Source organism: Prionailurus bengalensis, chromosome B3, assembly GCF_016509475.1.
Source record: "Prionailurus bengalensis isolate Pbe53 chromosome B3, Fcat_Pben_1.1_paternal_pri, whole genome shotgun sequence".
Lineage (NCBI taxonomy): Eukaryota > Metazoa > Chordata > Mammalia > Carnivora > Felidae > Prionailurus > Prionailurus bengalensis.
Genome location: NC_057355.1, coordinates 19758107 through 19782245, shown reverse-complemented (window position 1 = coordinate 19782245; position 24139 = coordinate 19758107). Strand labels below are relative to the sequence as shown.

Below are 24139 nucleotides of genomic sequence, written 5' to 3'. Positions count from 1 at the left end.
TTTCTTATGGCTTTTGTTTCTGCTTTAGCTTGACCTTCCTCTTGGGCCCAGGAAAGGCTCTGCATCTGGCACAGCGGGGGGCTTGCTGACCTGTAAACACAGACAGGAAAATTTGGGAGAAGGCAGTGAAAGAAGTCAGCATCTCTAAATCAATTTATGATGCATGCAAATCATGTTTTCAAATATTTACAGAGTCTCTGAGGGAATTACATCACTGTTTATAACTGTTTTGATTGTTTTTTATGACTCAGGCCCTGTAGAGCCAAGCGATGTAATTCCTGAGAGATGCTGAGACTACGCTGCGAGCCTCCCCTCCTGAGCAGAAAGTCGGGGTGTAATGAGGAAAGCGCTCCCCTTAATAGACGGAGCTTGGCTGAGCACTGGGGGATTATTAATGTGCTGCTGGGTGGCAGGAGATCTTTCCTCAGTTTACAAGTGGTGGGGGCAGTGGGGGCAACCGTGGTAGCCCAGAATGGGCGGGATCGCCTGGCCTGGATGTGACAGGGCACGTGCAGGTGCGAGCTTTGTGTCTGCCTCCTCTGGGGAGTCTTAGAAGATTCTGGTGGAAATAAGCCATGAATGATTGGGGTTTGATGCTTGTCCTCAGATCCCATCCCATATGGCAAAACTTCCCTGACTTCATAAAGAGAACTGTCATCCATTCCTATTAGAGGACAGGGGAGGGAGAGGCCCCCAGTCTCCATGCACAGCAGTAGGGACTGGACCAGTTCCTGTCCATCTTCCATGACTCTGGTCCAGTCACTACGGCCTTGACCAGTGCAGTTAGCACAAGAGCACAATTCCAGCCCTTGACCATATCTCCTCACCCAGTGTCCCCATATGGTGCCTTGACCATATCTCCTCATCCCCAGTGTCTTAAACACAAGTGTGGGTCCACACAGCATCCTTGCAGAACAGTGTGGAACAGAGGTGGGAGCAGTGAACTCCGGCCTCACATCCCAGCTCTGCTCCTCAGTAGCTGTGTGACCTTCAGCATGATCCTTGACCTCTTTCTGGATTTAATGGATTAATCCTTGTAAGTTCTCAGTGCCATGTCTAGCTTCTGGCATGCAGTCAGTTCCGGAAATGTTTGCTGTTATTAGTCAGCATGGTGACTTATATTATCAAGGCTGCTCTTTGAAACAAAGTAGTGTGGTTCTAAAGCCTGGGTTACCCCAGCAGTTGAGGAAATGAGGTGGCCAAAGGCTACTTAGAGAGAAGCCAGCTTGTGGGCACTGAGGGGGCCGATTACTGGGTCTGTATGAGAAGCCATTCTTTGTGTCTCTAAGCAAATTCCAGGACAGCAAACATCTTCTGGGCCAGCAAGATAGCTCCACTGGGAACACCCAAGAGTGGGACATCCAAGAGGGGCTAGAGCTCTCCTCCCTGGGAGTTCCTGGGAAGATCTGAGTCCATGGCCCTCACTCGAGACTTGGAGCTTCTGGTGTCACGTCCTGAGTCCCTCCCTTCTTTCCCAGGAGCATCCCTGTGGTGCAGACGCTTCGGACCACCGCCCTGACCACTGCCTGTGCGGACCACTCAGACCAGCGTGTGGGTTACCTGGAGCATGTGGTGGCTCGCATCTCTATTTCCCACCCACGCAGGGGAGACCTCCAGATCCACCTCATTTCTCCCTCAGGAACCAAGTCTCAACTCTTGGCAAAGAGGTAAGGCCAGGCTGGCCTAATGGGGCAAAGGCTGGGGATTGTCAGGAGGGTCTATCCAGCCCCAGGTCACAGTGTCCCTGCAGGGCCCTCCTCCCCAGGGCAGGTTGGTTCTTCAGCAGCTTCCTCTTGGAGATACTCAGATGTATACCCCGCCAACCTGAAACCTGGCCTTCAAAACCGTCCTTCCTGGAAAACTTTTGTTTCCAGGCAGGAGAGATAAGGGTTTGGAGAGATTTATGGAATTCTGGCTATGACTTAATTGCTCTTCAAAGTGCACCAGAGATCATTTTTCTCCCATTCACTCCACATCTGGAGTAAAAGCTTGTATTAGGGAAGGACTGCTTTGCCCGCTGAAGCTTCTGCACGGTTCTCCAGTTGTGGGGTGTGCTCTTGAACTTGTGTGGGCAGAAGGCTCTGCTCCATGGGAGACTGGCTTACTTGGGGCGCTCGGTGGCTGCCCTCTACAGCCTTCTCACCCATGTGCCTGAGAGGGTCCCACTCAGGACAAATAAACAGCCTCTGAACTCTGGGGTCTCACATAGGCTTTGTGGAGAGCCATGGAGCCATTTCTTCCACAAAGTCAGAAACAAGAAAGAAGTACTTTGATGCATTTGTGTTGCTTGCAGGTAACTGGAGTGAGGGGATTAATGGGAGGTTGGGGGAGGGGGCAAGGGGGACTGGGGCTTCCTTCCAGCCCGTTCTAGCTAAGAGGCAGAGGGAAAAAGAAAGGTTTCAGGACAAACCAGCACTTCCAGCTTCTCTTGAAAAACAGCTGGCAACTGTGTCCCCACCCACCCCCACCCCCCCACCTCCCCCCACCCCCCCACCCCCACCCCCCCACCTCCCCCCACCCCCCCACCCCCGCCTCAGGAAGCACCCTGCCACTACCTGTCCCCTGGGCCATGGCCCCACTGCCTGCTTGCCCACACTGGGCCCACATGACCCATTTGGGTTCCCTGCCTGGGGCTGCAGCCATATTTGGGCTGTAGGATTCAGAAAATGGGGGTTGAGTGAAGGCCTCCATTCAGGACCAGGTAGGAGTTTCCGTTTCTCTTAGCCCCCTTCCACCCCACCCCTACTTTGCATAAGACAGAGAGATTGCCTGCAGAGATGAAAGGCTGAATGCTCTTGCCAGCCAGTTGTCTGAAGGAGTGGGGAGTTTGTCCTCTGGAACCAGCCCTGAGACCAGATCCTGGCTTCATGGGTTCCAAGGGCTTGGCCATCAGACTCAGTCCCCACCAGGTTAGGTTCCACCCTCGTAGAACGAGAGCGACAGGGGGCATCTCTCCCTCCTGAAGGTAGGCCTGGGCCACACTCTGCCTCTGCCCTTGAGAGACCAGCAAGGCTGTGAGCAGTTTGAGAGTGCCAGCTGGCAAGCCAGCGCTTTATTTATGCTATTTTGCAACCAGAGTTATTATTATTATTACTGGAACTTTCAGAGATTTCATCTAAAAGTCCAAATTTTAGCATTCCTTGAAACATTGAAGTTCTCTGATAAGGGCCATCATTCCCTGTTCAAACACCAGACTGGAGCTGGGCGGATGGGCGGGGCCACTTCAAGGCACCTTAGGTCCCCGTCCTTACAGTAGCACGGAGGCCAGGCACAGGCTCCACTTCTCTGGGCTCTCATGAAGTCACCTCCCTAGAGCCCCCTTTGCTCCATGCTGCACACCAGGAGGCATCCAAGGTGGTGAGGCCTGACTTCGAGGCAGGAACTGGATCCAGGCACCAAATGGTGACCTGGGTTGACCAAGAGCCACAGTGAGGCTTAGGGGTTGGGGCGGCAGGTCAGAGGCCAGCAGGGCAGCAATGACCTGCGAGGACCCACGCCGAGATGGGCTGTGGGCCCAGAGACATGAGATTATACCCTGCTCCTTCACCTCCTGGCTGGGCACCCAGGAGTCACCCATTTCTCCTCCCTTTATCCCTCACCTCTAGAAATATCATTTCACTCCCATCACAATCCAGAATGCTACAAGCACTGGATGCTGATGATGTAGATGAAAATGCCCGGCACATGCAGCTGGCCTCCCTCCCTGTCCTGCTTACATCCACCTGACCTGGAAGAACCTTCCAGCGCCCCAGCATCCCCACCGCCTGGCCTCTGTGCACTCTTATCTCCTCCCCTTCTAACCTCCGTCCTGTTCAAGCCCAGTGTGTGCCCCTCAGATGGGAAAGAGCGGGTCCTGCCAAGTTCATTCACTTCAAGACTACCCATTAGCTAGGAGGTGCTGTACCTGTGCCATCAAGCACTTGAAACCTGCCTTGAGGCCATTTGGCAGTCATCTGAGTCTTGGGAATTTGTTTTTTTCCAAGGCACAGATTTTGTGATTATATCAAGAGTTTGTATTTGGGCGATCTATTACTTCTACTTTATTTCGCATCTTGCTCAATACGGCAGCTTTTTCAGGTTGCCAGATTTTTTTTCACCAAGAGTTAAGTTGACATTTCGTTAAGTATTTCAGCCCTTAGAAGACAGTTTGTCTTTGTTCTGTCCAGGCATGTTGGGTTCAGTTTGGCATCGTGTGTGAAAATCAGCCTTGACCTTTGCAGTTTCTTAGAAGAACGTACAGGGTGTGGCCCTCCCCCTCACTATTCGCCAAGCGAAGAACATTCTTCCGATAAAGGTTTTTATACATTCGTTGGATGTTTGGAGAATACCCAAATCAGGCATCCAGTCTTACATCACACCAAATATGTATCTGAACTTCTGATGACAAATAAAGAGCTCTTGGGTAAAGACAGTGTTCCACAATAGAGCTAGAAAATTAGACTGGGAAGGAAGAGTAAGGGAGAAGAACCTGAGATTGTTTCTTCCAAGGAGAGGAGACTAAGCAGGGCACAGGGTGTGGGAAGAAAGAGGGTGCCCATAACTTGCTTCCTGTTTCCTGCTCAAGTCAAAGAAGAGGAAATGGATCTGGGTTGAAGTCCAGAAGGACCTTGGGGTAGCAAAGGACCAAGGGAGGCTCATCAGAACCTACAAGGGGAGGCTGGCTGAGGGGCGGGAGCTCCTGTGCCTCCCCGTGCTGCACCCAGGGGTGCCTCCCACCCACACTGGAGAACAACCAGGCCCCTTATGTCATCTCTTCCAAATGCACCTGTTGAAGCCTGTTAAGCCCTGGAGAGTTGCACGTTTTTCCTTCTTTGTATCTCCTGGAGAACAGCACGTAAGAGCTGGGTCCATGACAGATGTGAAGGTTTCATTCGTTCCATAAGCCAGCATTTTAGAAAGGTTTCCTCTGTGATGCCCTTGGTACTTAAGTCAAAGAATCATGTGGCCTAGCCTCTTTCTGCCTTTGTGCACCCAGGCATTGGTCCAGATCCTCTGTAGGAGGGAAAGGGTAGGAAGGAACCAAACACCTGAAGGAACATGGGGTGGGGGGTGGGGGGTTTGAGGACCTTCTTTGGTAACCTCTTACACACCTCCCTGTGCTGGAAAGAACAAAGACAGGAGTCCGAAAGCCATTGGGTGAGTCCCAGCTCAGCTGGTTCCTGGCCGTTGGACCTGCCATGAATCACTACCCTTGGGATCTCTCCATCGGCAAACTAGGATGGCAGGAAGAGCCCATCGCTGGCTGAGTCCGTCTCATGTTGGGCACCTGTAAGTCCTGCCAGCCTGCCTGCCTCTCAGAATGTTCAGGGGACCCGATGGGATAATGAAGGCGAAGCTGCTGTCCAGGGCTGTGTCATAATGCAAGGGTTTGAAAGCGGTCACCATTGTACCTGCACCTGCGCCTGTGCTGAGGGCCAGGCTCTTTTTCCTTCCGTTCTCACACCTGCTGCCCTGGAGGTGCCACTCAGCTGAATAGTACTGTCACCTAAGTAATTCTGAGCTGGGAGAGAGCCCTCCTCGGCCTGCCCCACCCCCTCCTTTCCAGATCCTCGTGTTCTCACCCCGAGTCTCCAATTGCAGATTGCTGGATCATTCCAATGAAGGGTTTACAAACTGGGAATTCATGACCGTGCACTGCTGGGGAGAAAAGGCCGAGGGGGAATGGACCTTGGAAATCCAAGACATGCCGTCCCAGGTCCGCAACCCCGAGAAGCAAGGTCAGTGGTTCTCAGGAATTTCCAGACCACTTTTGTTATTTCTACCTTTTTGTTAACTCAGACTTTTATTTAACTTGTGTCTCTCATAATTCTTTCTTTTCTTTTCTTTTTCTTCTTCTTCTTTTTTTTTTATGGAGGTAAAATTCACCATTTAAATCCTTTTAAAGTGTGTAACTAGGGGAGCCTGGGTGGCTCAGTCAGTTAAGCATCCGACGTGGGCTCAGGTGATGATCTCACGGTTCGTGAGTTCAAGCTCCACGTCAGGCTCTGTGCTGACAGCTCAGAGCCTGGAGCCTGCTTGGGATCTGTGTCTCCCTCTCTCTGCCCCTCCCCTGCTCACGCTCTGTCTCTCCTTCTCTCTCAAAAATAAATACACATTAAAAAAATAAATAAAATGTGTAACTAAATGGCCTTCAGTACATTCACAGTCTTGTACAACTTACTGCTTAACTAAATCCAGAACTTTGTCATCACCCCAAAGGGATACCCCATATCCACTAAGGAGACACTCCCCGTTCTCCCAGCCCCCAGCGACCCCTAAATTACTTGCTGTATCCATGGATTTGCCTCTTCTGGATGTTTCATGTAAATGGAATCACACAATATGTCACCTTTCGTGTCCAGTTAGCATAATGTTTATAGTATGTATCATACTTCATGCCCTTTCATGAATAATACAATTTAATTGTGTGTAAATAATTGCATCTATAACATTTTGTTTATCCTTTCATGAGTTGGTGGACAGCTGGGTTCTTTCTACTTAATGACTGTTAGGAATAATGCTGCTTTGAACATCCACATGTAAGTCTTTATGTGGGCATACATTTTCAGTTCTCTTGGTTGTATACGTAAGAATGGAATTGCTGGGTTATATAGTAATTCTATGTTTGACTTTTTGGAGAACCATCAAACTGTTTTCTGCAGTGCTGTACCATTTTATATTCCTATCATCACTATATGAGGATTTTAGTTTCTCTCTGTCATCATCAGCTCTTGTTTTATCATATCCATTTTCTTATTATAGACATCCTAGTGGGTGTGAAGTATATCTCATTACGGTTTTGATTTGCACTAATTCCCCTAATGACTAACAATGCTGAGCATCTTTTCGTGGGCTTATTGCCCACTTTTATCTTCTTTGGAGAAATGTGTATTCATATCTTTTGCTTATTTTAAAACTGGGTTGTCTTTTATTATGGAGTTGTAACAGGTTTTTTTTTTAATGTTTGTATTTATTTTTGAGAGAGAGAGAGAGCACAAGCGGGGGAGGGGCAGAAGAGAAGGAGACCCAGAGCAGGCCTGGGTTGGCACAGGCCACAGAGTTGGCACAGAGCCTGACACTGGGCTCAAACTCGCGAACAGAGAGATCATGACCTGAGCAGAAGTCAGACACTTAACCGACCCAGCCACCCAGGCGCCCCAGTGGTTGGAATTTTGATAGAGATTTCACTGAATCTAGTTCAGTTTGGGGAGAATTGCCATCTTTACAAAATTGAGTTCTCCCATCCGTGAACACAATTTATTTATTTATTTTGACTTATCTCGATCTTCTTTCATTTCTATCAGCATTGTTTTGTGGCTGTCAGCCCACATGCCTTGTACATCCTTGGTGACATTTGTTCCTAAGTATTTTGTTCTCTTTGATGCTATTGTGAATGGAATGGTTTTCTTACTTTTGCTTTCAGATTGTTTTTTTTTCCTCTGGGATGGTAGCCTTTCCTAACTCTCCTTTTGGGTCATAATCATTTCTTGAACTGATCTGTATTGAATTCCTACTTTGGGCCAGGCACTGATGGAGGTGATAAGGCTACACCAGGAGAGAAAATGAGAATAATCATTGTGTCTTCTGCCATAGTCACCAACCTCAGTCTCTGATGTCTTCACACATCTCTCTGTTGGATTGGGATTTGTAGTAAAGGGACAGGGACTATGCTGTCTGTGGAGACAGTTCCCTGAAGTTTGCTTTCACTGTTCTGTTGTCCCTAGGGGCCTGCTTCTTGATCACCCTAGAACCTTCCCCTGCCCTGGTCCTTTTCAGAGTTTTCACGAAGCACAGTTTCAGAGAATTTTTTTTTAACCAGGAAGAACAGAAGAGCATTGACTTGCCTCATGCAGAAAATTGACTTTATTATTATTATTTTTTTTTTTGTGAGAGAGAAAGAACGATCGAGAGAGAACAAGAGGGGGAGGGGCAGACAGAGAGGGAGACAGAATCTGAAGCAGGCTCCAGGCTCTGAGCTGTCAGCACAGAGCCCGATGCGGGGCTCAAACTCACAAATCACAAGATCATGACCTGAGACGAAGTCAAATGCTTAACTGACTGAGCCACCCAGATGCCCCCAGAAAGTTGACTTAAAATTTTTTTTTAATCTTTATTTATTTTTGAGAGAGAGACAGAATGTGAGCAGGGGAGGAGCAGAGAGAGAGGGAGACACAGAGTCTGAAGCAGGCTCCAGGCCCTGAGCTGTCAGCACAGAGCCTGATGTGGGGCTCAAACTCACGAATTGTGTGATCATGACCTGAGCCGAAGTCAGACACCCAACCGACTGAGCCACCCAGGCACCCCGAAAATTGACTTTAAATGATCAAATCATCTATAAGACCCTGCCTGCCCCCAGTCACTTTCTTTCTGCCTTTAGGATAATAACTATTTTGAAAAAAGTTACTATAACAGTCTAAAAATACAAAGATGCAAAATTTTACATCACTTGAAATTCAAATTAAATCACTTGAAATTGAAAGTTTATTTATTTTGAGAGAGAGAGAGAGAGAGAGAGAAAGGAGGGGAGGGACATAGAGAGGGAGAGAGAGAATCCCAAGCAGGCTTTGGGCTGCCAGCACAGAGCCCGATTGGGGGCTCGAACCCGTGAACCATGAGAATGTGACCTGAGCCGAAACCAAGAGTCGGATGCTCAACCCACTGAACCACCCAGGCACCCGAAATTCACATATTTTAAAAGTAGAAGTTCCTGAACTCTTTTAAAACCCTAAAGTGCACTGACCTACCATTGAAAGTCGGGGATCAGTGTCTCATGTCAGCTGCAGCCACAAGCATCGCGTGCTCCTCGGGTACAAGGTGTTGTTCCTGTGCCATCAGCACTGCCACTTGCACCCGGATGGATGCATCTGTGGAGCTGTGTGTTCACACAGCACAGCTTGTCCGTCGGAAGCTGAGGCCCATGTCTATCGCGGGGAAGAGCATGCACACCATTGTGATTCTGGTAGATGTTTATTTACACTTCTAAGAACTTTGCAAGTCAGGGTCCCTGTCTGGACCTCAGTGTCCTGGGCTGTGAAACAGAGCTGAGCTAGATGTTCTCTGAGCCCTCATTAGAGGACCTGCCTGTCTCTGAAGCAGTGGCTCGTGTGGCACGTCCACATCCTGGAGGGGGCTCTGCTGGCCTGAGGTTACCCCTCCCCTCTCTCCAGCCTGCCCACATCCCAGTCCTCTTTAGGACCAGCTGGAGACATCCTCTTCCTGCAGGGGTGGGTGGGCGGCAAGATGGGCAGGCACCTAGGAGATCCCCACACCCCCTGGATTGGCACTGCCTGCGGGCGGCTTTATCAGCATGCAGGTGCTGATGTGGTGTGTCCAGTGGTGCCTGAGATCCTGCAAGACCACATTGCACCCGGCGCTGTAGGCCACTGCAAGGATTGGGAAGCCACTGGGGGCTTTTAGGCAGAGGAGAGAGACGGTGTGAACTTCTCTGTTACTAGGTTCACCCCTGCCAGTTTGGTCGGACTACTCTGAACTGTGGTTGGAGTAGAGGAGAGGCACAGTTAAGGGGTCATCACGATGGGAGAGGAAGGTGACTCAGACCAGGGTGGTGGCAGTGGAGTGGTCAGATTCCCAAAGCCGTGTTGAGAGGGCCTGCTGACAGGTAAGATACGGGCTGTGAGGGCAGAGAGGGGACATGGACGACTCCAGAAGATGGGTTTTGTTCTGGGCAAGAACGGACCCGCAGTTTCCTGGATCTGGAACGCTGCAGGGGAGGGGGTGCTGGAGAGAAAATTGGGAGCTTAGTTTAGGGCAGGGGGTTCCATGGAAGATTCCTATGACAAATCCAGGTAGAGATGTGTACCTGGATGCCAGGGTGGAGGTCTGGGCTGGAAGTACACATTTGGCAAGTAGCTAGTAGTGAAAGCCACAAGTGTGCACCCAGGGGGTGAGTGGGGATACCCTACAGCCCTGCAGGGGTGGGCACTGGAGGGAAATCTACCTACGTAATGATGATTCTCGCAAGTGCAAGTACTGAGCTGTGGGGTTGCTTCGGTGCCCAGCACAGAACTATGCGCCACGCACCCCCTACACCCCTTCCCACCGCCTCTGCTCCCTGTCTCCTGCCTGCACAGCACTCTCCAGCGCTGCCCTCATCTTTCACCCTGATCTCTGGAACCTTGTCTGCTGGCTTCCCCGTGTTCCCAGTGCCTCCTGTTGTGCGGATCATCATAGGTGCCCAGTGGTTGTTTGGTGAATGAGCAAGTACAGTTGGAATCTTTTGTGATCACCACATGACCAGCTGCTTTACATACTACAGTGGACACAGGCTTAGAGATGCAGGGGATACCTCCCGAGGATGGCCCCACAGTAAGTCCTGAAACAGGCCAATGTGCTTCCTTGGGCATGGTTAGAACCTGCATCTTTGGCTGGTTGAGACAGGAACAGAATAAGCTCTCTTAGCTCTGACCTTCTGTGACTTATTGGAATTTGGGGGACCAGGGCACACTAAGCGCCTGCGCGTTCCTGAGCAGTTCCCGTGGCGGTTCATTCACACAAGCTTTGCCCTGCAGGGAGGTGCCGCTCCTGAGATGGCCTTTGCAGAAACAAGCAGCAGGCAAGTGGCCTGCCACTGGTGCCTTACTGCCCTCCCCTCTTTCTGTGTGTGAGGAGGATGGGTTCCTCTTTCCGGGCTGTACACGCTCAGCACATCCAGGCATTAGCGCCTCCTCCCTGTGCACAGGTGGACTCAGTCTTGGTTCCAACAGCATCTCTCCAGAGTACAGGGGAGAAGAGAAATAAAGAATGAGAAGGGTCTTTCAACCAGTCTGGCTTTCAAAGCAGGGCTATCCTCTGGGGCACCTGGGTGGCTCAGTCAGTTAAGCGTCCAACTTTGGCTCGGGTCATGATCTCAGTTTGTGGGTTTGAGCCCCGCTCTGACAGCTCGGAGCCTGGATATTGCTTCAGATTCTGTGTCTCCCTCTCTCTCTGTCCCTCCCACTCTCACGCTGTGTCTGTCTCTCTCTCAAAAATAAAAAAAAATTTTTTTTAAGTGCATTATTAACAAAGCAGGGCTGTCCCCAACAGTTACAAGTTTAGGTCAGTCTGGCAGTGTCTGTCGGGGACCTCAGCCATAGAAGGTGACACCAGATAACGAAAGTTTCCTACTGACTGCAGCGTTCTGGGGCCCAAGAGAAATGCAGGCCTGGGAGCTGCCTATGGGTGTTGTCCGTTGGTGCCCAGGGTGTGATTGATCCCAAAGCACGTGTCTTTCCCTCCCTGGTTTTCCAGTCACCGCCAGCCTCAGTGCCAAGATTAATGCAGCAAACACAAAGACTGGCTGGCCAGAAAGAGCAGCACTGTTCTCATTTCTCTACAGTGCTCCTGAGGCCCTGTTTCAGGAGCAAGGTGCTGGGTTCTGTATCGTTCACTTCAATACCCCTCAAATCTCTGCAACTTACATAATTGCTTAAAAAAAAAAAGAAAAAAAACAGCTCCATTTCAATGGTGTGCTATGCGATAGTACTATAAAATCTCAGCTAAGACCACAGCTTATTAAATAACTGAGTCTTCTGAATATGCTAGCTCAAAGAATACTCACCCCTGTCAGATTGAACCTGGTTTGTGTCATTCGTTTTAAAACTATTTCTTAGAAACTGAGTAGCTGATGAGTTCATTCATTGTCCTCTTCAGTTCCTGGGCCAGGGGAAGGGTGTGTCTTCTCCCAAGATCAGTCTCCTCTGGGAGACAAGGGAGGAAGGGAATTGAGAGCACATCCTGATTCACAGCTGTGTTGTGTTTACAAAAGTGGCTTTTCATTCATTCCTGTGTTGAGCACACCTTTACTGAACTTTACTGAGTGCCGGATCTGGACTCGCTAGGACCTCAGCACCCTCACTGGGGAAGCAGGTGTGGGCCCAGGTGTGGGAGAGTAGGCTCCCTGAGGCATCCAGGGTGGGCGTGCAAGCCGAGCACTACGCAGGCCACCCCAGTTACCATCCAGAGCCTGCAAGGCCTGAGACAGGGCGCTGGCTGGTGATGATGCGGCCAGAGCAGAGGTCCCTCCTTGCAGACCATCTTTCAGAGAAGCACGGCTGCGTTTTAGAATGTTTGCATCTGGAATGCTCAAAATTTTAAGTTTGGGCCTTCCTGAATGCAGAAAGTTCCAGTCCTCTGAGAAATGTGTGCACTTCCTTCTCCCGCATCTGGTTTGGAACAGGCCTGGGGTAGGATCCTCATGTTCCCACTTTCCCCAAATCTCTGATGTCTTGGTCAATTCAGAGTGCTCTACCAAAGTGCCGTAGACCGGGTGGCTTATAAACAACAGAAGTTCTTTCTTCACAGTTCTGGAAGCTGGGAAGTCTGAGATCAGGCTGCCAGCACGGTTGGGTTCCGGGGACGTCTCTCTTCCCAGCCGCCTCCTTTTTATATCCTTGCACGGCGGAAGCTCAGCAAGCTAACTTTCTGGGGTCACTTTTGGTAGGACACTAATCCCATTCATGAGGGCTCCACCCTCCTGACCTAATCACCTCCCTACCACCCCACCACCTGATACTATCACGTTGGGGTCAGGTTCCAACATATGAATTTTGGGGAACACACGCATTCAGTCCATAATGGCACCTGGCCTCACCACTGCCTTTCCTCCTACCAGATGAGGATGAACACATCTTGATGAGGATTTGCATTGAAGGTGATGACCCAGGCCAGGTAACTAAGGATAGGGGTCCCCCTATCCTGCCCTCCTCACCTCAGAGCCCACATTGGTGGTCACACCTGGTGCACGAGGCAAAGCCCGTGCACCTGCACCACCGGGGCCAGCCTCCCTGCTCAGGTAGGCATCCTGCTTAGTACCCTCGGGGACGGGGATGCCCCACCACCTCCTCGTGACCTGGGGCTCCTGCAAGCACTCCGATGCCCACGGCTCTGCTCAGCTGAAAGTGAGTTTGGCCCTGAGCAGCACTAGGGATGTCTTTGCTCGTTTCTTCTCTCATTCATTGGGCACACCCTTACTGAGACTGCCTGTGGGCAACATGCCAGATCTGCTGGGCACGCAGAGACAGAAGCCTGCTTCTTCACGCTTCACCTCTGCACCCTGTTCCCCCCTGCGGTTTCGGCTCTTTGCCCGGCACAGAGAGCCCAAGCAGGGCTGTGGTTTGTTTCCATCCTGGGCTCACACTTACTTTATAACCACGAGCCCACCTGAAGAGCTTGGGTGCCTCCCGTTGTCTTCGCCTGTGAGGGGGGTTGTAAGGCATCAACCTGAAATGGAAAAAAAATTCAAGCATGCTTTCCAATCCCCCTTCTCTAATGGACACCATGTATCGTATTCCATGGCTCCAATGGGTTTTCGTTTTACATGGTGTTCACATAGTAATACACAGGCAGAAACAATTGATGGCGTCTTAAAAATTTCTGTCATTTCTCTTGAATGCAGAGAATTTCACTTTTTCTCCCTGATGAAAATTTTTTTTTTTTTTTTTCTCTCTCTCTCTAGTCTTCCCTCTGATTCCAAAAGAGCAGCAACCCGCATGGGCCAGGTTTCTCTCTGTTTCACCAGCATTTCCAGATGCCCACTGAGCTAGGGAAGCAGTAAAATGTATCAAAAAGAGGAATGGAATGATAGTGCTTATGTATTCTCTATCAGGTACTGGTGTTATTTCACCTCATTGCTAAAAATCGGTGTATAGGGGGGCGTGGGTGGCTCAGTCGGTTAAGCCTCCAACTCTTGATTTCAGTTCAGGTCATGATCTCATGGTTTGTGAGTTCCAGCCCCGCATCGGACTCCATGCTAAGCATGGAGCCTGCATGGGATTCTGTCCCTCCTTGTCCCTCTGCGTCTCCCTTGCTTTTGTGCACTCTTTCTCTCTCTCTCTCAAAGATAAATAAAATAAAATAAAATAAAATAAAATAAAATAAAAGTAAAGTAAAGTAAAGTAAAGTAAAATAAAACAAAATAAAATAAAAATCAGTGTAGAATCAGAGCTTCTGAAACAAAGTCCTAAATGACAAGGAGTTAAGGTTTATGAAAAAAAAAGTTCTTATTGCTAGTGATATATACAATAGTATTTACAAGTAAGATATTAATGAGATCTAGTATTTGCCTGAAAATACTTTGGGGGTGGCTGGATGGCTCAGTGGGTTAAATATCTGACTCTTGATTTTTGGCTCAGTCATGATCTCATGGTTTGTGAGTTCAAGCCCTGCATCAGGCTCTGCACTGACATCATGGAGTCTGCTCAGTATTCTCTCTCTCTCTCTCTCTCTCTCTCTCCCCTTCCCCTGTTTGTGCTCTCTCTTTCTTTCTCAAAATAAATAAATAAACATTAAAACAAACACACACACACACACACACACACACAAACACTTCAAGAAGGGGTGCCTGGCTGGCTCAGTTGGTAGAGCGTGTACCTCTTGATCTTGGGGTCAAGCCCCACGTTGGGTGTAGAGCTTACCTAAAAAAATAAAAATAAATAAAAAATAAATACTTCAGGGGGTGTGGGATGGGAAAGCAAGGAGGGGGTAGACAAAGCAAAATTGGTGGAATGTTGCTGATTGCTGGCACTGTGTGATGGGAACATAGAAACTCACTATTGCTTTCTCTATTTTGATTTGAAAATTTCCATCATGAAATTAAAAATATATATACCCATGTGTAACATTTCTTCCTAAGAGGTAAAAATGAAAGACTATCATAGAACTTTAGATTGCACAATTAAGGTAACATAAAGGTATAGTTGCTTGGAAGCAAATATACTTTAATTCTCCATATGTATGTGAGAAAAAAAGGTTCAGTATACGATGGGAGAACTCGTTTCTTTGGACTAGTTTATTTGGACTTTCTTATCCCCAGAGAGTCAGTTTTAAATCTATCTAGGACTAAGGCAGGGCAGCAAACTCTGTGTGTGTGCATGGACTGGAGTGGGTATCATGTGTGTGTATGTGTGTGTGTGTATATATATATATATATGTGTGTGTGTGTATATGTATATATATATACACGTATATATGTGTGTGTGTGTGTGTGTGTGTGTGCGCGTGTGGGTATGTTATGTGTCTGTATGCATATGTACATGTGGGTATGTATGTACGCATGAATGTATGTATGTATTATGTGTGTGGGGTGTGAGTGTAGGTGGGTACATATATATGTATGAATGTGTGTGTGTGTGTGTGTGTGTGCACGCGTGCATATTTGTTTGTTATTGAAGAACCAGCATACCATAGAGGTTGAGTCTGGAGCCAGCTTGCTCACCAGACTCATATTCTGCCCCTCACCAACAGCGGCCCTAGACAGGTCATCATCATTCTCTGAGCCTCAGGTCCCTCTTCTCTATAAAGCTGTTGGAAGGATTACATTTCCATCCATGTCAAGTGCTTGGTGTTATACTATTAACATGACTCCTCATGGCAATCTTACTGTGAGTGTTTTTGCCCTCGTTTTGTGGGAAAGGAGGCTAGTTCCAAGCTCTAGGAAGAGGCTGACAGAACCCACACAGCCATAAGGACAGTCTGGACGCAGTGTGCCCCTTTTGAGTGCAGGCAGCCTTTAGCTGATGTTATGCCCTTTTAAGCCATGTGGCCAGTGGTTTTCCTGTGTCTGGCTTTGGGAAAGCTTTGGTTGGGTTTTTTATTCCAAGTGTCATAAGATAAAAACCAAATAAAATATTGAAGTCTAACAGGTGCCTTTTATGAGGAGCATTTCCTGCATACTGTAGTCATGACTTCTGGAAAATGTTTCTCCTGAGAGGCTGCTTCACCAGGACTGAGAGTCAAGTGAGAGTTGATGTGGCAGAGACCTTTATTTTTTTTAACCGACCAGAACACTTTAAATACAATAGGCACTTAGAATAGATGGTTATTGATTTTTAAGCGTTTTTCCTTTGTACGGTGTTCCTGGCTTCAACATCACTGACATGGCCATTCTTCACAAATCTCCCATTTTAAGGCAATACCAATCAATCTCACCACGAAATTAAGGGGGTAGGAGGAATCTAACTGAATGATTATAAAACTGATCTGGAAGAGTAAACACAGAGAATAGCGAGAGAAATTTAAAAAATAAATAAATGCAGGTATTCAGACATACAGTTGACCCTTGAACAACACAGGGGTAAGGGGCGCCAACCCACCCCTCAGTCAAAAAATACACATATTACTTCTGACTCCCCAGAAACTTAACTACTAATGACCTGCTGTTGACCATAAGCCTTACTGATAACACAATTAATACATATCCTGTATGTGTTAATGTATATGTTATATGTGTCATATACTATATTCTTACAATAAAATAAGCTTGAGTAAAGAAAATTCATTACCAGGGGCGCCAGGGTGGCTCCGTTGGTTAAGCATCCGACCACCGGTCAGGTTGTGATCTTACAGTTTGTGAGTTTGAGCCCCACTTCAGGCTCTGTGCTGACAGCTCAGAGCCTAGAGCCTGCTTGGATTCTGTGTCTCCCTCTCTCTCTGCCCCTCCCCCGCTCATGCTTTGTCTGTCTCTCCCTTTCAAAAATAAACCTTAAAAAAATCTTTTTTAATGTCATTAAGAAAATGATAAAGGAGAGGAAATACTTTTATAGTACTAAACTGTATTTATTAAAAAAAAAAAACAAAACAAAACAACCGTGTATAAGTGGACCTGTGTAGTTCAAACCCATGTTGCTCAACGGGTCAACTGAATTTTTTTTTTAATATTTATTTACCCTTGAGAGACAGAGTGAGACAGAGCATGAGTGAAGGAGGAGCAGAGAGAGAGGCAGACACAGAATCCGAAGCAGGCTCCCAGCTCTGAGCTGTCAGCACAGAGCCCAACGTGGGACTTGAACTCACGAACCGTGAGATCGTGACCTGAGCCAAAGTCGGACGCTTAACTGACTGAACCACCCAGACACCCCATGGGTCAACTGGATTTTTAAAGTATAATAATAATTAAAATGGTATGGCCGGTGCTAATACAGACAGATAAGTCAAGGGGAACAGAACAGAGAGTCCACTGGTACAGCCACAGGAGTGCACTAAGTCTAGCATTTCATATTGGTGTGTGGGGGCTGGGCTGGGGAGAATGAGGTATTGAATAAAAGCCCTCAACAATTAGCTAACCATTTGGAGAGGAGATTATTATTTTAGTAGATTTATACACATAAAATTAGAAACTTCTGCTTGGCCAAAAGAACCATAAAATTAAAATTAGAAAAATATTTCTAAAATATTTTGGATGAACTCTAGTAATTCACAGATGGTCTTTTTCGCTTCACTCAAGCCTGATGGTTGCTAACTTTTTCTATGAAAGGCCAGATAGTAAATATATTAGGCTTTCTGGTCTCTGTGGCAACGGCTCAGCTTTTCCATTATAGTATGAAAAGAGCCATAGAAAATATGTAAATGAATGCATATGCTGTGTTTCAGCATAACTATTCAAAATCAGGTGGTGGGTCTGTGGCCATAGTTTGCAGCCCTCTGCTCTAGCCCATTTACAAATTGCAGTTGAATTGAGGACTCTGTCACCTGGTAATTAAGAGGCTTGTTTATTTGGGTGTTATTTGGGGACTCTCATCCCTTCCCCATTTACTCACCCATGGACCCACATTGTTCTATGTGCTGGTAAACACTATGTGCTGGTAAACAACTAGCACTCCAGGGGCAAGTATGTACAGATACATATATATACTTACGCATATGCGTGTGCAATATTATAAATGTTACTGATACAAAGTATGTGTAGCAAGCAGTTTACAAATAATAATAAGAATACACTGTGCTCATTGTAAATTACATATAGCTCTTGATTCTCAGAGAATACATTAGGAGATTTTTGCCAGACTCCTGTATCTCTAGCCAATCTGTGGTTGCAATTGCAAGGAACAACTCCTTTGGCATAAATAGAAGTTGGAACCTGATTCATTTGCCAAGGGCATGGACAACTTCATTTCTGAATTGGATGATAGTTTTCAAACACTAGAATATTTCCTCAATTCTTAAATGGCTACAGATATAATGCCCTTTGAAGCTTAATCTACATTATGAATATTTCCTCCTCCTCCTTCACTTTCATATGTCCAGAAAATCCACAGTAAATCAAGCCCTTTTTTGTAATGTTTATCTATTTCCACATGTAAATGCTCCCACCATGGCTGAATTCAAGCCACCAACATGATGTCGCTGAGAGCAGAATTCAGAGGAGATGCACAGTAGCCATCAGTAGATAGTGATGAGGTTTGGGGGGAAAGAATTCTTGAAGACATCTTTGGTGCAAGAAGGTGATTTTATTAAAGCACGGGAACAGGACCTGTGGGCAGAAAGAGCTGCACTGGGGTTGTGAAGAGTGGCCAGTTATATACTATGAAGTTGGGGAAGTAAAGTCTAAAGGGAGGCCTCCAGAGGGACTTTGCTATGCTAAAGAGGACTCCTAAGATACCCGAGGCCTTGCTATTGTCAAGCTAAGGTTGTTTTTCTCTCTAGTAAGGCATTAACATTAGAACGGTAGGGGGTTCCTGGAAAAATGTCATACTCTGTATTTGCCTCAAGTATTTGTCAATGGGCTGCAGGTTATAAGGAAATTTAATTTTACCTGCCTTTTCCTTCTTGCCTTTGTTCTCCATAGCATTAGGCAGGGGGATATTGGGGCTCCAGTCTACAGGTTTCTGGAGATTAGGCTGTTGATCAGATTGCCTTTTTCTTATAATTTACTAAGATATTTGTAAACTAATGGAGACCCATGTCCTGTATGACTGTGATCTCTATCAGTTAACCATTTATTTTCTTTCCTTTCCTTTGTCCTTGGGCAGCCAGGAGTGCCTGGGGAATATCACACGCAGCACACCTGGGATGTGGGGGGAGGGAGGGCAGTAGCTTGTATTTTGCCCTCAGCCTGCCCCACGCTCCCTCATCATATAGTATTTCCATGGGATCCATAGTATATAGGTAATCTCCCCAAAGCATAGATAATGACAAAATACAGTAAAATGATTAGGAAGTGATGACTTTTGAGTATTTCTTACCTTTGTTCTGAATATAATTTAACTATAAGCTTTTATCATTTAATTTTTAATAATGGCTAGGTTTAACAACCATTTCACAAAGTCCCTGAAAATGTTTTCAATCAATACACCAAGGCAAAGTGGTCCTAGCGCACCACTGCTTATTGGGAATCATATAGGTCAAGGACTCTCTTTTGGGATGGGTATACTTGAGGCAGATGCATTCAATCAGGATATGACCAAGGCTCAGACCTTATAATGTGCTCTGTCCTCCACCCTGCAACTCCTCTTCATCCCAACAAAGCAAAACCATCTCTTAGTAGAGCCTTGGTCCCCCTCCCCACCTCGGCCAGGACTAGACATCACAATCAGGGGCTCTTACAAATCATTGGTTTATTTCTTCTCAAGGCCCACTCAGAAGAGTAAACATGTAATTGCCATCAGTTTAACTGCTTAATTAATAAACCAAACTCCTTTTCTGACTAAATGTTGCTAACCAGCAAGCAGTTATCATTTGGATTCTCAATATGCTAAAAAGTCATTTATCCAAGAGATAGAGTTAAAAAACAATGTCCGGTATAAAAAAGTTCCAATACACAGGCAGACACCTTCTTTATCTCTAACATCTCAACCCCCATAATTAGGTGATGGCAAACAGAGCTTTACATTATGATAGCCTTAATATATAAAGAGTGTTTAAAAATCTAAAAAATATGCAAAGCACCCTAGCAGAAAAATCAGCAAAGAGCCTAAAAAAGACAATTCATAAAGAAAAGATATAAATAACCAGTGAACAGCAAAAGATATTCAGTCTTCATAGTAACCGAACAAAATATAAATTAAAACATGGGAGGGAAGGGGCACCTGGGTGGCTCAGTCGGCTGAGCGTCTGGCTTCAGCTCAGGTCATGATCTCGCAGTCTGTGAGTTCGAGCCCCGCGTTGGGCTCTGTGCTGATAGCTCAGAGCCTGGAGCCTGCTTCAGATTCTGTGTCCCCCTCTCTCTCTGCCCCTCCCCCACTCATGCTCTGTCTCTCTGTCTCAGAAATAAGCATTAAAAAAAAAATTAAAAAACAAACCAACAAACAAACAAAAAACATGGGAGGGTAAATGTCCTGAGAGCAAGTCAACAAGCAGAAGTTCCCGAGATTTCAACCAGGTATTCTGCACCTGGAACCACAGTGTGATTTGGTGAGAAGAACATGAATGTAGTAGTAAGGCCTGGGTCCCAATACTGGCCGTACCAGCTACAGACACTGGCTGGAAGACCTTGTGACCAATAATATTCTCTCATAGGAGTGTTGTGAGCACCGGATGGGAGTGAACATTTTGAACACAACCTGGCATATAGTGGGTTGCCATGGAAACTCGGGTCCCTGTCTCCCCCACTCCTCCCTCCCCCTTCTCACTCACCTGCAGTAGTTCTAACCACAGCCTTTAGGAATGGATCCGTTTGCCCTCCGGGAAAGTTCCAGCCCAGAGGTAACTGGCAGAGACCTGCCCTACTGCCTTTGAGAAAAATTAAAGAGGCTCTGCTTATAGAGAACCCAGGGATCTGCAAACAACAGAATTCAGGGTTGCTGTGCTGAGGGCAAGCTGGATCACCGGCCAGTCAACAGACCGAATGGAAAAACTCTCTCCCAAGTCTTGAACTCAGCAGGTACATTTCTATTCTTTCGTCTTCTTAAGCAATGTTTTTTTTTTTCCCAAACAAAAGAAACCAAAACTTGCTAACCAACAGCTTGCTTTTGAAACTGCTGTGAGGAGTTAACTACACCACAAACTGACTGGCTTTTCAGGGGCCTTTGTGTCTGTGCTCGGTGTGCTCTCTGGGGTCAGAGCCACTTTAGAAGTTCTCACACATCTTGGCTTTCTTTGGAGCTCAGCCCAGGACACCCGACTCCACCTGCTCTCGCTTCTGCAGAATCCCATCTTTGGTTCTCTTTTTAGCACAAACGTGAAAGTTGAAGCCGGGGCGAGATCAAAGAAGCTCAGGAAGAATTTGAGTGCATTTGCCAGAACCTGCAGAGTTAGCTGTAGGGGGCACAGACAGACACGCCATAAAGATCAACCCTGAACCACAGTCAAGTTGACAGGGTGGTGGTAGGAGGAAGACAAGGCTGCCACATGAACTGGGGTCCTGGGCACAGGAAATGGGTGTTGGGACCTGTTCGGGGTGAGCCCAGGGCAGAGTCTCTGGTGGGTGTGGCCTGAGTTCCAACTGGGCCACTTGCTAGCCTGGTCACAGACCCTCTCTCCTCTCAGCCCCCATCACTGCATGTGCATGATGGGAATCATAGTATGTACTTCACAGGCCTGGAGGAGATTCAAATGTAGGAAGATTTTATATGAAAAAAAAAATGCTTCGTGAGATTTTTTAAGGGTTTCGATTGGTGTTTGACCATAGTGCCTGAAATATTAAAAGTACCAAGTATTTCTTGATGTTAAGCCATGTTGGAACCTATCACATGTGTCACATGTCACCAGTTCTGCAACTCTGCCTCATACTCTTATACAGTATCTTACCAAGATGCTGTGCTCACTTGGATGGAAGACCAAAGAAAGGCCGGGGGTAAAAGGTTCTTTTCAAATATTACTCATGCTAGTTCATACCTTCTACCTCCAAGCACATGTAATGATTACAATTTACTCCATCAGTGTCACCTGGACCTGTTCTATGCCTCTCCAGGTTGGCTCAGCCCCTCTGCCCTTGGGCCCCTCTCTTGCCCGGTGAAGAGGTTTGGCCCCCAGTTTATCTCCTGAGCAACCCCCCTGCCCCCCCCCCCCCCCCCCCCCCCCCCGCTGTGAAGGCTGGACTGGGGCACAGTTGTTCCCACACAGGGAAGAGCTGCAGGGGCTCTGGGGAGTCAGGTACTTCCCAGCAGGACTTGGGGAGGCTGTGACTTTTCTTTCCACTTCCAGAAGAAGTGTGACATCTGGGCTCCCCAGGATTGAGCTTCCTGGAGGGGGCAGGTGACGCATCAGGAAGTGCACAGCAGGTTTGCCCAAAAGACGGAGGGGCGGGGTGGGGAGCTTTTGCCCTTCCCTGCGTTCCACAAAGCCTCTTTGAAGGATGTCTCCTGGCCAAGGGCCCTGCTGTTTTGTTGTGAAGCTGCAGCCTGCTGGGGGGTTGTCCCCTGCCCCCTCCCCTGTCTTTCTCCACCCACCCATCCCCCACTCTTGTTGCCCTGGGATCCTACCTCCCAATAAAGCCTCAGTCCCCAGGCTTTGCCTCAGATTCCCATTTTCTAGGGAACCTGGGCTAAAACACATGTTCAGGTGGCCGATCTAATGTGAGTTTCAATAATGTGGATGAAATATTGCAGAGGCAGAGGTGATCAAAAGTGTCATAGGTAGAACTGGTCCAATGTGACTCTGCTGTGGGCGGACAAAGCTTGCCTTCTGAAGCACAGTGCTCAGGCTTTCGTCTCTCCCGCCCCCAGTGCCGGGCACTTTGAGCACAGTCCGTGAATAGTTGTTGGATGACTGAATGTGCGTGCACCCATGAACCTTGTTTAAATCAAGAGCTCATAGAATTTTAATCAGTTCTCTTTTCGGCTGTGCACACTCAGTAAAAACATTTAATAATTAGTTAAAAGTGGAAGAAATTAGTCTCTCCTATGTGACTGCAATTTTCCTTTTTTCACCATCTAAAGTTCCATGGTTTTCTGATTTCCTTTCAGTTAGTTAGCTCTTTCAGGCATTTCTTCCTAAGAGGAGAGCTGTTCTCGTTTTATTGTTGTTTTACTGACTGCTGTTTAATTGACATCTGTTTTGGGCTCATCTCCGCTTCCAAGAGGAGTTGAAATTTTGCAATCTGCGATCCAGGGCTCAATATATCTTGTCCTGACGGCTAGGAAGAAAGTCAGATTTCAAAGCATGTGCCTTCTGTGCCGGCTTTCAAGTTTGTCACTGAACTCTCATTTCTGGAAAGTACGATTCTAGAGTATCACTCCTGCTTCTCTTGAAACAGAACTGAAGAGGGGCGCCTGCGTGGCTCCCTCGGTTAAGCGTCTGACTTGATCTCAGCTCAGGTCTTGATCTCAGGGGCTTGAGTTCAAGCCCAGTGTTGGACTCCACACTAGTCAAGAAGCCTACTTAAAAGAAAGTCAGTCAGTTAAGTGACCTTTTGTTCAGGTAGTGGTCTTGCAGTTTGAGCCCCCCATGGGGCTCCACACTGACAGTACAGAGCCTGCTTGGAATTCTTTCTCTCTCCCGTTTTCTCTCTGCCCCTCCCCTGCTTGAGCTCTCTCCCTAAATTAATTAATTAATTAAAAAAAAACACACAAAAAACCAGGGGCGTCTGGGTGGCTCAATTAAGTGTCCAACTTCGTCTCAGGTCATGATCTCATGGCTTGTGAGTTCGAGCCCCGTGTCGGGCGCTGGGCTGATAGCTCAGAGCCTGGAGCATGTTTTCAGATTCTGTGTCTCCCTCTCTCTGCCCCTCCCTTGTTCACACTCTGTCTCTGTCTCTCTCAAAAATAAATAAACATTAAAAAATTTAAAAAAAAAAAACAACCAGAACTGAAGATTTTAGTAAAGTTTCCAAACAGTCACTATACACACAGCTATCCAAAAGTCCCACTTCTAACCCCATTTGCTTCGCTATGTTTCGGTTGGTCTTTTTGCCTCCCTTCTCCTCGCCATCCCCCAGGTCTCCTAGTGCAGGAAAAAAACAAACATTCCTACTTCAGATAGGTGAGGGGACAATCCAACCGCCGTTGTGCATGGTTATGAGTCATGGCATTGCCAGTTGGTTTCATATCTCCTGATGGTGAACGTAATAAAAAGATGAGATTTTTTTCTTTAATATTTCATTTTTGCACATAATAGTCTAAATGTGGTTGAAAATGAAAAATCAATTGTCATGGAGAAGAGAAAGAGCTTCCCCGAAACTCCTCTGTCACATTCCTATACCATCAATCAGCTTTTAGGTACAAAGATGTACCTGGAGGGGTACCTGCGTGGCTCAGTCGGTTGGGCATCCAACATCAGCTCAGGTCATGATCTCGCAGTTGGTGGGTTCAAGCCCCACATCAGGCTCTGTGCTGACAGCTCAGAGCCTCAAGCCTGCTTCAAATTCTGTGTCTCCTCCTCTCTCTGCCCCTCCCATGCTCATGCTCTGTCTCTCTCTGTCTCTCAATAATAAATAAACATAAAAAAAAAGATGTACCTGGAGGTCCGTGCTGCCCACACTGGGCAATATTCTGGCAGCCAGAGCCACGAC

At 47.2% G+C, this 24139-nt stretch overlaps 1 protein-coding gene across 2 annotated transcripts in view; it reads left to right on the top strand.

Moving 5' to 3' along the window:
- PCSK6 (proprotein convertase subtilisin/kexin type 6) overlaps positions 1-24139 on the top strand; it is a 191726-nt gene that overhangs the window by 128435 nt on the left and 39152 nt on the right. For both annotated transcript variants that reach the window (XM_043554811.1, XM_043554810.1), the window contains exons 12-13: positions 1479-1667; positions 5581-5717. In XM_043554811.1, the coding sequence (XP_043410746.1) occupies positions 1479-1667; positions 5581-5717 (326 nt within the window). The remainder of the gene's footprint in view (positions 1-1478; positions 1668-5580; positions 5718-24139) is intronic.